Here is an 18,342-nt window from a genome sequence, read left to right as displayed (position 1 = left end):
TTCAGTGGGAACAATTCCCTGAGTAACAACCACTGGTTTGGGTCTATTTTTGAGACCTGCATTTGAGACCTAATCCCAGACTCACCACAATAGCCTGTCTTTGACTGCATGGGATCAAAAACTCACCTGGAATGCATAATCTAGTTTTGCAAACTGCAGAAGTGCTATTGTCTGCTCTTTCCTTCTCTATGTATTTTCTTCTTAACATTGCCAGACTTGTAGGTTTGTCCACCAAATGATATGACATAGCTAATGACAGTGTTACCAAAAATACCATTTCCTTTTGAAAAAAGATATTTTTATAGAATTAAGTGCACGTCATTTTTGAATATGATGTTTTATTGCAAAAATGTAAATGATCTTTTCACTAAACAGAAAACAAAATGATGTATCTCTGAAAAATATGATAATGCTTTTTAAGGATGTGCAGATGGTGCAGTTAAACATCTGCAGCAATAGAGGAACTGAAGAGAACAGGAATTCTTCGAGAGGATGAGTTACTACCTCCAATCTATTTTTTTTTTTAATGTTCTTTACTGAGAAGCATTCTTTAACCTGGAGCGCTTAATATTCGGCCTCTTTTCAGAGTTTCTACCAAAGAAAAAAAATCAATCATAAAATCTATTAAATATTTTAATCACTCCGCAATCCATTTTTCAATATGTTATCTGCTCTTTTTTTTTTACTTGCATCAAACAATGTTTTACACAAATAGAAAGCACCTTCATAAACACTAGAATCACATAATTGAGGATGGTTAGAGAAGGTCAGCAAGGACAGTCAGAGGTATGGTACAGCTTCAGGATGAAGAATCACTAAGAAAGCTTACACTTTTCAGGCTAGAAAGAAAATAACCAAGGAATATGTTAGAGACCTAGAGGACAGTCCCTTTCAGGGAGAGGATAGTACCGATTGACAGTTCACTGCCCTTTCGAGAAGTCAGGAGCAACAAATGAAGTTACCAGGAATTGGGTTCAAAATGGACAAAAGATGTTTTTGTGCTCTGGATCTCCTCATCAGAGGATGTTTGATGTGACAGAAGCTTACTAAGTACAAGGGGACATTCAAGATTCCTAACTGCTTGCAAATTGCGTCTGGTTTAGAAAAACTTTAAGTGGCTGGAGGCTGGAAGAATACATGGGGAAAACATCATACAACCTTGTCTTGTTTTTGTACTCTTCCCTTCACATCCTTTTTTGTCCATTGATTTGATTGAGGTAGATGAACCCTTGGTCTGAACCCAGGGGACTACTCTTCTGTTCACAAGCTTTGGTGCCCTTGATGGCAGAAATGGTTACATGTGCAAATGTGAAGATAAAAAATTAATGACGCTTATGAAACACCTTTTATTGATCTTCCCTAACAATACACACTACCCTATGTCTCTAGAAGACACCGGATTACAGTGACTACATATTTGAGGACCACCAGGGAGATAAGGAGCATTTTACAAAACATAGTCTTTGCCTAGACTATGTGCCCCGTTTCACACAGTGTAGATTAACCACCTCCAATTTAAGAGGTGTTAAATAAATTGTTGTCAACATCCTCACAAAAATTTGGGTTTGGTTCTCCAGTTCAGACGTGCTCAGACTATTATACTACCTGGAAGTGCTCAGACTATTATACTACCTGGAAGTGATGTCCACCTTAAAATAGGAGTATTTTTACACATTTTATTTAAAGTTCAGTAATCCAAAACAGTGAATGAACTGTAAAAAGTATTTCTTAAAACCAGTATTCCAAGCATATATTAATCTTCTTTATATCCTGTTCCTGTGTAATCCGATTGTTCTTTTTTCTCTAATTCTGTTCATTATGCAACTGCTGGAAGGACTTCTGTACTTCATTCTCTGTGGGTGATGGCTCTGGCACTTCTTGTATTGTGGCTAATGCAGATGGTGAGAACACTGTAGCTGCAGCTGCAGACTCCCAGTTCCTCCAAAAAGCAATGCTGACCCTGAGCGGGACGCTACTTACTACATGTTACTCTGTGAACTTTTGATGGTCAGCTTTTCGACCGTGTCATCTTGCCCATTTTTTGATTCCAAAACAGTTTTTACAATTGCCCTGAAATGGAAAAAAGAATTAAACAAAAACGCACATTTAAGTAGGTTTACAAAAATTGCTCTAATCATTTCCCTCCCATTAACAGTCACTGTAACTGCTTTGTAAAGTACTTCTGCCTGATCTCCAGAAGCTTGTTCATGTTTTCTTTACTGGCAACACAAATATTAAACTATAGAGAAACTTAAATAGTTCACCCCAGGTCATGTTTGTCATCAGTAACATCATATTTTGATCAAGTAACACATAAATCATATTGTATGCTGTCCACCTACCAGTGAAGAATTATAAAGATGATGGCAAAGATCACGCCAACCATGAAAATGATTCCAGTTACCAGGCAAAACACCAGAATGGCGTCTGCCCTTTTTTTCCTTGATTGTCCTGTGTCTATTCTCTCTGATTGTTTTGTTTGCAGCTCTGAAGAAAAAAAAATACATGGTCATTATTATGTTCAAATTTTCAGATGAATCAGGCTTTTAATGTCATGAACAGAAATGAGAAGGAACAGGATTTTATTCTTTACCTCGCTGACATCTTTTACGACCTTCATGCCTTTATGAAATCAGCAGAAGTCAGAATAGTAACATTTTCTACCTTCTTTGCATCTAACCAAAGAAGATGCAAAGAAATGGACATCAAGGCATGTGGAGTGGAACACATCTCACTTAAGATAGTTCACTATGTAGATATTTGTGATAGCTGTCTTAGGTTGTCTCTATAGGCTTTGGAAAGGAACTGGCACTTCCAAGCTACCTTCCGTTGACTTGGTTTAGGCATCCAGGACAAGATGAAATACTTTATGATTCATCAGTAACATTCCAATAACTGTAAAGGAGTCTGGATACAGATCTCAGATGCAAACATCTACATCTGGCTGGAAGAATTCCACTCTTTCCACTCTTAACATCTGAGAAGATCTACTGTTTTAAATGGCAGACCGAAAGATCAGACCTTGGAAAGCCATATTTCGGCAGGAAATAACTAGCCAAAACATTAAGAGTACGCAAGGGATTTCACTACACACATATACACAAGCTAATCTCAGTGTTAGTCAGAGTGGGACAGCTCTCAGAATACTACCTATAGCTGTGTAACACAAGGGACTGCAGTTCCTAAAGACCAACAAGGAAAAAAATCAAGGAGAGGAAAATGTATCTACTTAGTACTTGTTAAGAATGACTGATACAACAATGCTTTTGCTTTGGGAAATGCTTTAATGTAAGATTTCAAGACATGTTCAAGTAAGATAAATGAATGACAGAGAGACAAGAATTACCACAGACTGTCTGCGGCTCAAGGCAGGCTGACTTCTTTGTTCTGTGCCGGGTACCAGGTGCTCTGTCATCCACAACTGAGGCACCAAGGAACCACCGTGATACAGGAGAATGCTAACAACGTTAATTGCTGCAATACTAACACTAATAACGAAGCAGAAAGAGAGTACGCTAACAAAGAACTGGATTCAATAACTTAAGCGCTGCTTTTCAGCTCCCTGTCTCTATCTAGGTCTGCGATGCCTTTATTTAAAGCAAATAACCACTGAGCACGGAATGGAGTTGTTCTGCATGGCCCAGGAACACATAGCGAGGAGCAGCTGCATGAAGATGAGAAGTGAAAAACGTAGAAAGGATTTCAAGTAAAAATGCATTCTGCAATGCTACAACCTGTTCAACCTTGGAATACTTTGAAGGAAACCAATGGCCCTGCCATTATTTTAGCTGTTTATCTAAGACCAAAGATTCCAGTTAGGAGATGACTCTAACAAATCCAGGAAGAGTGGAAAATGTTGAAGATGGTCAACCAATTTCCCCCATCTATTTTTTGACCCTAGATAAAGAAATGCCTGGAAACCACACCCAGTCACCTTGGTCTGAGATTTAATTGAAATTATTTGTTCAACAACACTCAGCCAAATCAATGAACTACAGTGCATCTTTCCAGATCCCTCCAGGTTTGACAACTGTACACAGGCCAACCTTAATTTTCTTTCATTTTCCCTGATAGGAGTTTCTAGGACTGTAATGTGGTATCTCATTGCTCCCTGGTACACAAAATTCTTGTTACGCTGGTTGGTATTCTCTGTAACAGAATGACTGTAGGAAAACCATTTCTATTTCTATTGCATTGCTATTTCTACAGAAGCTCTGGTGCCACTGTCATCACTGTAGTATCTAAGCAACTCTTCCATCACATCATTTGAGTTTCGTTCTCCTGCATCACAGAATTTGTTGACATTCTTAAACCGCAGCTTGCCTATAGGATTCTCCTGATCTTTCTGCAAGATACAAGACATGTAAGAATGGTGAACTAGCTAAGAATATCATACATGGTAAGTCTAAATACTGGGGTTTTCACACAATGCAGAGCTAATTGCTTTTAGACCAATTCATTTCAATGACTGGACAGTCTTTTTAGAATTACACGCAGTTGTGGGGAATGGACATTAACAAAAACTGCCTTTGATTTTGCAATTTCATTAATGTAATGTATTTTTCCCCTTGACAAAATGTGAATTTAGACCTCTAAGAATACCTCTTTTTACAGGCTGTAACAAGAGCCTGCTGAAGAGGAAAACAAACTTTCTCTTATCCACTGCTGATCTGCTCGTTTTCTTCCTAGGCAGGAAATTCTTCCAGTAGTCAAGATCTAGAACTGCCCAAGAGACAACCTGATAATACAGAGGGAGTTCCTTCCAAGTAAACGCACATTTAAAATGCAAACAGGAAACAAACCAAAAAGCAGCTTCCCGATAAGCTGTTTTACGATGAGCAAAAACTGATTCACATCAGGAGCACTTTTAAGCCCCTGACTGCACTCAGTCCAGGCAACATTCCCAATTAGGCAGTGAGAATTTTGCTGCAGCCAGAATATGCCTTAGAAACATCTTCAGCTATCAGAAAAGGTTACAAAGACATATTTACATCAGCTTTTTTTTTTTTTAAATCCTCTTGCTTAATACAAGTAGGAAGAACAACTACTTTTTAAACATGTGAGGTTTAGTTCAGTGACATTCAACTTGAAGTCTACTTATTGAAGTCTACTGTGGACTACTTTGCCCTTAAGAATGATGAAGAAAAACACTATTATATATTCCACAATTACACTGTAAAGAAATTCCTAAAGTTGTATGTACCTCCCCTGGAAATTTTCTAGGGTTTTACAGAGCAAGAAGAGATTGGTAACATACCTACTTGTTTCAAGCAGATTGTCTCCTGCTACAACATGTCTCTTGCATCATTTCTATCAAAAGGAAACACCACTACCTCTGCCAGCAGCACCATTCCTCTTCATCCTCTTCTCCCCCCATGTTTTTCACTGAGCTGGGGTTCCTCCTAGATCATGATGTCAACTGTACAGCAGTGATCCATCTACAAGCAGCTGCTCAACCAATTGTTTATATGGTCCAGCAGCCAACACCAGTTCTTTCCACCAGTTTTCAGATCCAGAAAGCATGTATCAGTTTGGCAGAGGGCAGTGAGTTTCTGCCTCTGCAGACTATTTTTTCCCCCTTAATATAATGATGATGCAAAGCTTTTTCTGTTTCCCTTCCAGGTTATCTCTAAGACTTTTCCTACATATTAAAAATGCATGGATACATGCAAATGTGAGAGCAGGATTGCACACAGAAACACACACACACAGAGGATCCACGCTGTTACACTCGGGCACTGGGATTCCCCATTTCTTTTCTGTGCAAACACAAGGACAACACAGTAATGCTGGTCATGCATTTGTACAGTAACCCATCACAGAGATGTGGCTTCTGCCTCTAAAGGAAGCTCTGGCATTGAAGCCATTATCAGGAAACAAACAGAAGAGAAGTGAGGCCTGGAATGGCCTCTGAAACAGTTAACACTGTTGCCTCCATCTTCTCCACAGAAGCAGTACACACACAGACCGACTCGCTCTTCCGCCCATGGGAAGTGTGGAGCTGGGGGCACAGCTGGGATCGCAGAAGGCTGACACCCTTCACACAGCGTGGTAATGAGGATCGTTCTCTGCTCTCACATTCCTCCCTTGCAAAGTCCTTCCTCCCTCCTCACAGGACTATTATTAGTAAATATGAACAAACTGCCTTCCAGCTCCAAAGTCTTCACAAAACACCCAACAACGTAATGGGTGGGAGTGTGAAACAAGACCCTCTACTGTATTCCAGGGTAGTGATTTAGTAAGAAGGGCATAAAGAAATGTCAGTTATTAAAAGATGGGATTTTCCTTGCACAGATGTCAATAATTTTTGAAGATAAAGTACAACTTTGTTCCCTTTCTCTTGCTATAAAAGACAAAAAGGCATCAGTCTGAACAGTTTTGCAAACAAACGGAAGAAGAAAATTACTAAAGACCACTCACTCATACAAAAAGGTCATTACTGTTGTTCAACAAAAGGTCACTGAGAAGAGCAGTGATCATTGGTAAAGGACACATGGAAGTTCTCCGTGCACAGTATGAAAATCAATTCATAAGAAGTTTTGCCACGTGGCAGTGGCAAATATAACCACATTCATTTAAGGCTTTACCTGTCTTTTTGCAATACATCCTCCCCACTTCACATGCATTAAAATCTGAAGCAGAACGTCATGCTATGTATTTTCAAGTGTTGTCTTTGGGGTCAGGTTCTCAGATGGTTTTTCTCAATCTGACCACTGCTGTTCACACAAGTAAAACAACAGAGCACTGGAGAGAGTAGAAAGGATGACACCAAAGGAAATACATTTACTCCTTATCAGGTGTCTTGATTATTTTTAGCCCTGTTGACCACCTCAAGTCTTTCTCTCTAGGAAAGTGTCAAGAAGAAATAACAGCCACCAAGCAAGCGTAGTTCCACTTCCTTGGCTCCATTCTGCAGTTCTGGCACTATCACAAAGAAATGTACCTGTGGAACAGAATAGGGAGGGATCGAGGTGATGAGAAAGACAAAATACAAACTTAAGTTTATTCATTTGAGTGACCCAGAGAAATGATCAGAATCATCTCAGTTGGTGGCAAAAAAAAAAAAATCATTTAGGAGGTAAAAATACACAGGACACCAAGCTCAGGGAAGAAGGAGGTGAAGAGGTGCTCCAGGCAACAGAACAGAGATTCCCCCGCAGCCCATGGAAGACCATACTGTAGCAGATCTACACTGAAGCCTGCGTAGCATCCCATGTCAGACCAGGCAGAGATTCCCTGAAGGAAATACAACCCTTGAAGAGCCCATGCTGGGCCAGGTTTACCCTGAAGGACTGTGGCCTGTGGTAGACCCAGAAGGGAAAAGTGTGAGGAGGAAAGAGTAGCATCGAGGAACTGTTATGGACTGACCCCAACCTCCCATTCCCCATCCTCCTGTGGTGCTCAGGGAGGTGGGTTAGAAGAGCCAGGAATAAGCAGTGAAGTTGAGCTTGGGAAAAAAGAGGCAGGAGGTAAGGTGTCCTAGTTTTTGTCTTTGTTTCTTACCATCCAGCTCTATTTTAATTGGCAATACATTTAATTAATTTAGGCAGTATTCTGAACTCACTAGATTTCTGACCATCTACAGACAACAAAACTAGATCTACATGATGAAAATCTTAGTACATTCTCAATCAAAACTTCTGCTGATAACTCTTTCCATGTACCTAATTAAGAGCTAATAACTTCAGAAGTCCAAACAGTGGCACTCTTGGGGAAGTAAAGCCCAGAAACTCTTGGATATCTAAATGCCTCTACAAACCTAAAGGAAGCTAATCTGTCACTAATCATGACAATCCACTCCTAAATTACTTAATAAACCTTAGATCTTGTCTTCTTCATATTTCTGTCTAGTCATAAATAGTTTCTGAACCAACAGCCTCAAACCTTGTAAGAAGTTCTCGGTAGGTCATCTGTTGGATGGGTTTCATCTGACCACTTTTCACCAAAAGGACTTAATCACAGTTTAAATTCAAGAGCAAGAGTCGTCCTATTGATGACTCACCAACTCAAGTCAATAGGACTATTTGCATGTTTAAAACTAAAACAGATTATGTGCTCTGCTAATGCAGGTCTCAAAAAGGAAACTTCCTCTTTGTACAAAAAGAAATGTAGAAACTGAATAGTGGGAGAAGAAAATAATAAAAAGAAAAAGAAAGCAAATTGATATAATCAAAGATTTGGATGTTTTGTGACTACCAGATGGATTTAGGAAATAAATTCCTCATTACTGTACAAGGCAGAAAGAACCTCAGGAGACACGCAGGAAATAAATAACCCATCCTACTGAAGAGAAAGGAAAAAAGCTTTCCTGATGGAGTCAGCAAATATCCCATTAGCAGAGGAGGGGAGAAAGATGTTACTGGGGAACTGTTTCACCAGGTATTCTTTTCAGCGTTAAGCTTCCCTAAATATATTGTGCATAAGCAAATTCCAGATGGCAGCTAAACAGAAAACACAAAAGGTTGTTTTTCAGCTTCAGGACTGAAGTGGAAAGGAGACTTAACTGCAGAACTGCCCAGCGTGCTGCTGGTTCTATGTAGCTCAGTGAGACAAAAAGAAGTCTATGTTAACCAACTTGGTTGCTGCAACAAACGAGTAGGTAATAGGAGAACCTCCTTATTCTAGCTTGAGATTTTATAAAGGTAAAGAAAATACTCATGTTTGCCACAAGCAACCTCTTCATTCCCAATCTGTCATTTCCTTTTTTATGCCTCTTTTATTGGCCTGCATTTCATGACAGTCATTACCACAGCACACAAGCTCCTGCCTATATGCCACTGGTGACGTGCAATCCTATGATGATTGAATGCCACATAACAAACACAAGGCCATAACACTAGAAGTCTGTAAGTGTCTCTATGAGCTTACCAGTTGTTGCGTGCACTGTGTATTTTACGGAGGCAATTACACTTTCATTTCCTTGAGTTTCACACTGGTAAGTAATTGGACGCGTATCTCTGCGCACTTCCATAACAGCTGAATCATTGGGAAGAATGCGTGCTGTCTATCCATATGCAAAAGAAAATTAAAAAAAAATGGTTTGTCTCTTTCCAAATATACTCACTGAAAAGTGCTCATTCTAATCCATCAGTTTTTCAGCCTGTCAGGACCTCTCAGACCCTGGGAAAATTCCTCCCACCAGCAGCACCTCCTTGAACAAGTGGGAAGGGCAATGTGGTTGTGACTTGCTAATGTGTAATCACTCACCAGTCACTGGGCCCAATTTTTCTAAAATAAGAGTAAAGAAACAGTATTCTCTAAAATTATCGTTTCCCTTACATAAAGAGGAAATTGACGCTGCATAAAGGTGCAAAGCCAATTAAGTCCTTATATTACCAGCTCGCCAGTGAGAAATCAGGGCTTATTTGCATTGTGACAGCAAAGGAAGTAATCAGCACAGGCATCTGGATGTTTCATATGGAGCATGTAGTAAACACATCCAGCATGCCATTTTTCTGCACAAAGTGGGGTTCAATTACTCACCTTGTTTGGAGTTAAGATCTTCCAAACATATTTAAATCGATTTTCAGGAGGTATATAAATACAAGTCATCATCACGCTTTCAGAGTTCTCAGAAATTGGTCTTCCCACTACAGGAGGAATTTTAATAGGTATATTCAACTATATGAAACATCTCCGTATAGACCATAAAGCTCATAATTCTTCAAACCACAAAATGTTACTTCGAAATTATCTTCTCCCTTAAAATTACTTCAAATATTGTTTTTGCTTGGTGAAATATCTGGAACTAAGCTAATAGCAGAAAAATGGTATTTTACAGGGGCTTGAAACCAAATGCACATCGGTTCAGAAATGAGATCTTAAACATTACCAGACTGCTTAGCCGGGTAATTGGAGGGTGGAATACAATCAATTCATTCCACTTCCTCCACACTCACAAAGAATAAGGATGTTTCCTTTGAATCAACTTATTTGCTTTTGATTACTGTATCACAGTGTTCCACTTACACCCACAGTCCACTGGCCCGTGGCATTCCTCCACACCGACAATACATTTTGTTTCACTCCCAGGGCATCCATTCGTTAACAGAACTTCTCGAATGCCAATCCCTTTGGGGGAAAAAAATAAAAATCTTATGCTCTGCACTTCTTCATCTTCTCCATACTGTTTTTTGCTTTCTCTTTCTTCATCCTGGATGTTAGTATGATGTATCTACCAAATACCAGGAAAAACAGATCTTCTTAGAGTGCCTGCTAAAGCCATCCCATGTGGGTATCTAAGATTTTAAGACAACATCTACGTCTGTCAGGCTCTGCACCACAGGGAGCCAGATCCTTAGAATCATCACACCCCTATGTGTCAGAAAAAGAATTCAATATGAATTCAGAACTTTCCTTACAGAAAAAGAATTTGAAAGGAAGCTAATGTATGTTCTGCAAAACAGTTAATTCACTTTAAAAATCAAAGCTTTCGGGCTCCTGGCCTTTACATGCTCAAATCAGATGGCACAGAGAACACTGTACAGGCTGCCAACTCAGTCTGCCTCCAGTCTTGTGACCGTCTGTGTGTCTTCAGCTCCCACCAAGGTCAACAGAAACCAATGGCTCTAAAACCTCCTGGGACTGGGCTTAGGACTGGGACTGGGGAGCCTTAATGGTAAGTGCCAGCCCGTGATACTGGAGTTCCTCCAACAGACTCCAGAATGAAGCCTCCAAGAGCCCAGTGGTCCATAACACAGGGCTTCGTATGAGAAACAGGTGACAACAAGGGTTGACCAGGACTCTACCTGCAACGTGGAGGTTCCTACTGAAGGCAAAGAACAGGAGACAACCTGTCACAAATGTGTAAAGGAAAATTCCAGACGCCATGTTCAGGTAGGCAGAAAATGTTCGGTCTCGTTATCAGGGTTTCAATGGGAACATCCTCATTTTAACAATTACGAACAAATTCAAAACAAGTGCTCTAATTGTTTTTGCCAAACTGTGTGTACACAGTTCACTGGAATGACATAGCTTGTGGGGGAGGCAGGAATAATATGCTTAGGCCCAGTAAACAGAAGAAGGCTTTGCCATTTTTTCCAGAAGTATTTTGTTTACTAACAGGCATGGAAAGAGGAGAGTTAACCCCCCTCCCTCCTTGCAGTATAATAATAAACGGGAAATTGGTTTGAATATTGCATTTACGAAGCCTATGCCTTTCTTAAGTGTGTATTATATAAACCGATGGATTTCAGAATGTTTCAGAGATGTCATGTTCCTCGTGAAACAGTACTTCAAGTGACAGAGGGAGACAACACCACTTACTGAAAATGACACAAAACGAGGATCGTTCTCCACTCCAGAAAATGTCTCATCTCATGGATGCAGAGACAGAGGTGTAAATGGCAATGAACTGACACTTTTATTAAAGGCATTCCTCTTTCTTCAGGGCCATGTAGGTTTTTTTTAGCTAACGAAAAAGACAGGGAACCTATGAAAATCCAAAAGGATGGCTTGATAAAATCTGGGTGCTGGGCTAACTGTAATCGCATTCGTCAGGAAAAAATTTCCCCGTGTGTTATCTACTGCAATATTAAAATCGGGGAAGTATATCACACTCAAAAGGTTGATGCAAAAAGCTCTTTTAATGAGATCTGCAAGTTCTCTTAGCACTCCTCTGCTTCTTCCTTTTGGACAGCTTTTTTCTTTTATTCCCATGTTTCCTTTCTCTACCTCTTCTTCGTAGCTGCCAATGCTGATGAAATTAATCTACTGAGATGCTCTAACAAACGAAGTCTTAACTTCACCAAGTCATCCAAGCTAACCTAGCAGAAAAATGGCCTGGATGCAGGAGAAATAAATGATCTAAATGAAGTTCACCTTGGAAAAATGTCAATTAACAGACTGGGAGGGCAGGAAGGGTGACCCACAGAGAACTGAAAAACAGCAGCTATGAGAGAAATCTAGAGGTAACAGTGGCCAAAACAGCAAGACAACAATGAGACTAATGCAAAACCAAGGCAGATATGACAAGACATCATTAACATGTTTTAATTATGCTTTAATGTCTCTGTAAACCTGGACTATGGATAGAGAAGCAATGGATCTGAGCCACAGTGGTACTGGGGAAAATTAAGACAGTGGTGTCAGTTCTGAAAGCAACAAATATAAAAGGCTAGACAGATGAATCTAAGGGGTAAGAAAGGAGTTGAAGCAGACAAAGGGTTCACAGTTGTACTGGAAGAACTAATAAGGTACCTTTCAGCCTTTCAACATACCAACATGCAATGCATTGTTGGTAGACTAGAATGGCAGACCAGACTAGAATAAGGGCTACAAACATGGATTAAGTCCAGATATGAGATGATGCCTTTTCTTTTTTCTTTTCTTTTTGTTAGAGCTTTCATTTCCTGCTTTCTCAGTAAGAGTATATAATTTCCAACATTAAAGGGGTTAAACGTTACCTCTGAGGGACCCAAGATAAAACTGAGGCAAAACTGACTGAAATTCTCTGAAAATAAAGAACATTTGAGAGGTCTTCTAGAGGTGTTGGACATGAGGAGCAGTTTCTCAGTATCCAAAAAATGTGTACGGTATGGGGGTATGGGGATACATATACAGTATGGGTATACCAAACACATAACCAACTTTGAAATTATGAAGAAAGGGAAATATTAAAGTATGTAGAAGCAAGATTTTTATTTTTTTTCTAAAACCATAATATCCTATGTGAAATAGTTTCCCTGAAGCACTCAAGGCAGTTATCTCGCTGGAAATATCAAAAGTGGCTGGAAAAAAAAAAAAGAAGGCATACTCTAGAAAACTTCAGACTGATGGGGGCAAAACCTCTTCTTTCTCTTTCCTATGGTCTTACAAGAAGCAGAAATTGTTCAGAAAAAAAAAATAATGGCATTTCTGATTCAAGACTGCTTCCTAAGCACTATAATTACTACCTCACAGCAGATTCTATCACCACCCTAAACAGAGATGTCTTCCTAAGGCTCAACTCATTTTTCCTGTCTCCCCTCCTACTCCAGAATGATACCTCTCCTCTCTGTTGCACGATTTATAAATTGTATAAATGTGGAATACAGAACAGGCTACTGCAGGCAAGCAATTTTTTGGCAATATTGTATGTGGGAAGACATCTGTGAGAAGCATCAGAAGATCTTTCATCTTCTGAACATCTCACAGATGTTCACAAATAGCGAAAATTGTTACTTTGGGGAAGGCAGCTCATGTGCCAATAAACGTAGGGAACTGGTTTAAAATAGGAGCTTGCAGGCTGTGAATTTAATAAAACAACAGATCTGACCTAAACTTCTAATGACAATCAGCCTGATTGTTTTTGTTAATTATAGTTATTGGCAATTGAAATCAATGAGAGGTGAATGAGGGCAAGCAAATTACAACTGCTAAATTGCTACAGTTAGCATTTTTTTTCCCAAAAAACAAAGGACAATATGTTTTATTCATCTGCTTTGTTACTCACCACATGTAACTGTGCATACTCCAAATTCTAGCTCCATGGACTCAAGGGCATTCAGACCTGAACACAAAGTCTAAAGTTACGTCTTTAATACAATGACAGGGATGGAAATGCCCAATTAACAGGAAACTCATTCCTTGAAATCTTTACTACTTTTTAGCTAAAATGTGAAATTTGCCAACGTTTTTGCTTTCATGAACTAAACCAGAAAAACAAGACATTTATGAAAAATTTATCATAAAATCCAATGTGAATAGCATTCGTACTTAAACCTTAAGATGATTCTTTAGGAGGAAAAAATGTATTTTTCTTATAAATCAGCATATGATGTTAAATTGTCTTCCGAATGCTCAGGAAAATGCCACGTCTAGGTCCTGTGCAAATTACAGGTCTTCCTTGAAAAGAGTTAAGAAAAATTTTCATTAAACAATATTCAGTCAACTCATTTCCTTTTTTTTTTTTTTCTTTTTTTCTGGCTAACACAAGCCTTGCTACATGACTTTTTCCCCATCACACTTCAAGGTCAGGTTTAGACAGCTAGCACGAAGATGAGTCAACCAGGTACAGTATTTTAATTAGGTGCTGGGCTTTTAATCACTGTGATTGGGTTCCTTCCATTTTTTATGGTACTTTGAGGTTACAGAATGGATTTCACAGAATGTACAGAAGCAAAAGGTTCTTGTCTCCATCTGGGATTCAAATCTGGATTATAGATTTTATTCCTAACAGCATGCAATTTGAATGTTTGTTTATAAGGATATTGAGATACAGTAATTGTTCCACAGAGAAACTTAGTGAAGCACCTTTGGAAATTATTCATTAAATAAGCAATGGGTCTTTTCAGTTCTTCCAAATGTGAAGAGAACAGACAAGTCACTATGACTGTTTTTACAAGTCTGCATTGCCAGTCCTGCCTACTCAGATTATTTTTTTTCTGATAACAAATACTTACTAATGTAAAGTTTGCTTTGCTGTCTCTCAGTTTTTTATATTCAAGATTTATGTTTACAAAATGTTATTTCTGTGCAGCAATGCAAGTTTATATATCACTTCTTGCTATTAAATCTTTGTGCAACATTTACATTTTTCACACACTACCCAAAACTTTAAATATCTCAGGTCGAACAGAATGGTTGCATTTCTCTTGCTGTCATTGACGTACAAACATAGAAGCTTTATTCCTCCATTGTAAAGGATTTACACTGCAGCAGCACACTGAATTCTCCACGTTGATAAACTGATACTGAACTCTTTTTCCCAACATTATAAATGAGCCATCAAAACCTTATTCTTCTGTTATCTCTGTCTCTATGGTTCTGACATTTATTTCAGCATATAAGTCGTGCTCGTCAGAACAGTCTTATAGCGTATGAACAACAATCCTTAAGCAATAACTTAACTATCCAGTTGAATACTAAAGTAAGACTCCAACCTTAGTCAAAGCATGAGGAAAAATGCTAAGATTTAAAATCCTATGAAAACAGAACCAACCTGTAAAACAGTTTGTGTGGCCTCAAACACCATTATCTAATGAGCCTTGCAAAATAATCACTTCTTTAGAAGACAGTCCCCATCCATGATATGATAGGAAGACAGTCCTATCACGTTTCCATTTGCTTCTTTTAAATTAATGGGACAGTCATTCAACAACAATCACAGCACCACAGAGAAGGAGGGGAATGTAAGGATCCTGTCTAGAGTCTAAATACAGCCCTGTTTTAAAATGCCTGTTTTCAACTTGGTACAGTTTACAACTTGGTACAACATGACATATGCTTGTTTGTGTGTGCACAATAAATGTAAGTGTGCAAAAAACGCAGGAGGGAGGGCTAGGACAGCTTCAGATGGTGCAAATTCTCAGCCCAACAGATTTCTGACAATTTGTATCCGGTTATGATAAACCCTAAACCTCTACCCTGTAAGTAGGTGTTAATTCAATTTTGATGTGTCAACTTAAGTGTAGCCATGGCAGGGTGTTGTATCTGAAAGAAGCTGTCATTTCCTATCCAGACACAAACTAAAAAAAAAAAAAAAAAAAGAGTAAAGGAAGAAAAAAATTTGTAAACAAGCAGAGAAAGTGAACTTCAGATATTGCTAATAGAAGGCTGAGGGACTTCGATGCCAGTGAAAGCAAACTTCTCCAATTATAGAGTAAGATACCAACCATGGTGCCCTTTAAGGATGCTTCTGGCTCCAGGAGCACCACAACACATAACATGACATTTTTGCCAGAGAATCAGAATGATGAACTGATGGGCAATAGTTCTAAATAAAAAAGATACAGTATTGTCTAAGTAAAAATACTCCAATAAACTTTACTAAAAGGTTATTGGTTCTAAATTAACAAGTCAGTCATGAATCAGTGGTCCTGATTTCTGATCAAATATTTGATTTAGTGAAATTTTAAAAACAACATAAAGAAACTTCAACGGAAACCGATTCACTGATAATTCTCCGGACAACACGGTATTTTTTATATGAATGTTATGAACCATCCATGCCATGAATGTTATGAACCATCCATCCATATTACAATGCAAAGCTTGTATTCCTTCCTTTACTTGTATTTCCTGCCTACATTTAAAATGAAGCAACGTTTTAAGTAAGTTTCCCATAAGAAACTACAGATCTTTCCACTTATATAAGATGGCTGTTTCCAGTTGCATCAGGTTCAGATAAAAATATAGTGTCAGCCCTATGCAAAAAGAATTATGTACATAGCTGCCATTAGCATTAATAGGAGTTATATATGTAAATCCCACACATGCTGAGATAAGAATGTGCTAAGGAACTGCATTTGCATTCCTGTCAGGGGGCTGCAATTAGTACCAGCGCAGCAAAGGCAGCCTGTGCTCCTCTCTACATTTGGAAGCCTTGTAAAACCTATGTAGAACAGAAGTCCTTCCCGTTATACGGCGTTTTAATTGCAAGTCACATCACGCAAGACGTGTGGAACACCCCCAATAAATGCTCAAAAACCCCACAGAGGCCTTCCTAAAGATGCCGGCAGCCAGCATGCTACATCCCAGCGGTGAGCTGGGTCCTCTCGCTCCCGCCGGGTGCTGGTGGGGCCCCAAGGTGAAGGTCAGAGCGTGGGGCAGCAGCACTGCCCCATGCCCACCGTGATACACCAAGGGGCAGCTATAGGGGCACGGGGAGCTCATCGGGAGACTCGAATAAAGCTCCCGATAAACTCCGCCACCATCCCACCGCCGGCACCGGGGAGCAACCCCTGCATCCCCTTTGCTCAACACACCCAGCCTCGCACGGGCAGCCCTGTCAGTGCCTGCCCTGCCACACGAAGCCCTCTCCCCGCCTCACCCGGCAGCGCCAGACCGCCCCGGGGCTCCGCCGCCGCCGCCTCCTCCGAGTCGCGATCGTCCTCGGCGCCCGGGGGCTCGGCGGCGGGCAGGGGCAGGAGCAGGAGCAGGAGCAAGGCCGCGCCGCCCGCCATGGCCGCCCCACCGCAGAGCCCCGGCGACCGCGGAGGCGTCACAAGGGGCCCGGTACGGCTCGGAACGGCTCGGATCGGCCCGGATCGGCCCTCGGGACCGGGAGCCGACCCCGGAGCCGCCCCCGGGGGCCGTCAGCTGCGGCCCGGCTCGGTGCCCGAGTTGGGTGTTGAAGGGGTTTTGAGCGGTGTGTGGACGCTTGGCTTTGCCATCGCTCCTGACAGAAACACTGAGCTCCTGAGCCCCAGCTGCAGCACGGTTTTCTCATAAAATAAACAGTGGGCTTCGTAGTGCTCCATTGTCTCCTTGTTGTAGGTGGTCCTGAGTAATAACGTTTTTGTTTGCTTCCAAAGCTTCTTGTTCTTCAGTGAGGTTCAAATCTTTGTGGCTGGCTCATCTTTCATAAAATACCGCCTTAGGTTCTTCACGGTGCCTTTCAACCCCCAATATACCAGAGCCTAACGCAAGGTGGGCTGTACAAGCCCAAGAAAAGCCCCCACATTCAAAGGGGCAAGTGGCAATTGGGCACATGTCTGGCACATAGGACGGCATTTTGCATGCAGCAGCCTACTGGCATGAGCACCCCCAGACCAGGCTGCGTGGGCGATGCTCCCACATTGTACGTAGACCTCGTATTGTCACCTCCCCTCTCCCTGGACAGAGGTGTACTGAGATATCGGGGAGAGAGTATCCCCATCAGTGAGCACAGCTTCCATCAGCAGTCACATTTATTTCCCCAGCATAAAGAAACGCAGCCCTGAGTGCAGGGTTGGACCTGGGTGGTGTGAAACACATTTCTGCAGGAGCCAAACGTGAGCAGAGGCTTCGCTGCATTTGAAATTGCACATGTGTCTTATCTCTTTGACTTATTGTCAAAAAACTTATTTTCCTTAATAACTTCTTCCCAGCGCACCTGCTCTCAGGTGTGCAACAGCAAACATGGAAGAAAATTCCCGTAACTGATCAAGTTGCTTTTCTAAAGGGAAGAAGGGAAAGATTATTACTTTCACAGAATACTTGGTACATCCTCAGATATTGCACCACGGAAGGCAGAGGAAGTTGGAGAAGTGTGAAAATACTATCTGACGGGTAGTGAAACATTGCTTATTCAATAAAGTTCATGAAGCTGTCAAAGTCAATGTTGTCAAAATAATAATGATATCCTTAATAACAGCCCCGGTTACTATATCTTCAGAACCCAACGTCATCTAGAACCGGAAAAAAAAAAGTCAATATTGAACAGAGGATCCATCTCTAGGGACAGGAAAATGAATGAGGAAATAGGTTAAATCCAAGTCTGCATTCTAGTTTTGCTTTCATCAACACATTTTCAACACACTTTTTTAGGTATGTGTATGCATAATACGTACCTATACATAAACACTGATGCATGCATATCCTATGCCACTGTGGCTGCTTGTGATGGGATGCAGGAGACAGCTACCACAAAGGAAAGACAAA

The 18,342-nt window shown here is 40.5% G+C and overlaps 1 protein-coding gene across 2 annotated transcripts; it reads right to left on the bottom strand.

Moving 5' to 3' along the window:
• Positions 1-1,662: 1,662 nt before the first annotated feature.
• SPACA1 (sperm acrosome associated 1) lies at positions 1,663-16,926 on the bottom strand. 2 transcript variants are annotated; one of them, XM_040553216.1, is made up of 7 exons: positions 16,751-16,925; positions 13,433-13,489; positions 9,970-10,071; positions 9,484-9,590; positions 8,869-9,004; positions 2,343-2,487; positions 1,663-2,070 (listed from the first exon to the last, which is right to left on the bottom strand). In XM_040553216.1, the coding sequence occupies exons 1-7, from the start codon at positions 16,881-16,883 to the stop codon at positions 1,980-1,982; spliced, it is 771 nt and encodes a 256-aa protein (XP_040409150.1). In that variant the 5' UTR covers positions 16,884-16,925; the 3' UTR covers positions 1,663-1,979. The 2 variants fall into 2 exon arrangements, with proteins under 2 accessions (XP_040409150.1, XP_040409151.1); XM_040553217.1 differs by lacking the exon at positions 13,433-13,489 and having other exon boundaries at positions 16,751-16,926.
• Between the last annotated feature and the right edge of the window lie 1,416 nt (positions 16,927-18,342).

Source organism: Cygnus olor, chromosome 3, assembly GCF_009769625.2.
Source record: "Cygnus olor isolate bCygOlo1 chromosome 3, bCygOlo1.pri.v2, whole genome shotgun sequence".
In the NCBI taxonomy this organism is placed as follows: Eukaryota; Metazoa; Chordata; class Aves; order Anseriformes; family Anatidae; genus Cygnus; species Cygnus olor.
The sequence above is the reverse complement of the archived record's forward strand: the minus strand, read 5'-3'. Positions and strand labels throughout refer to the sequence as shown.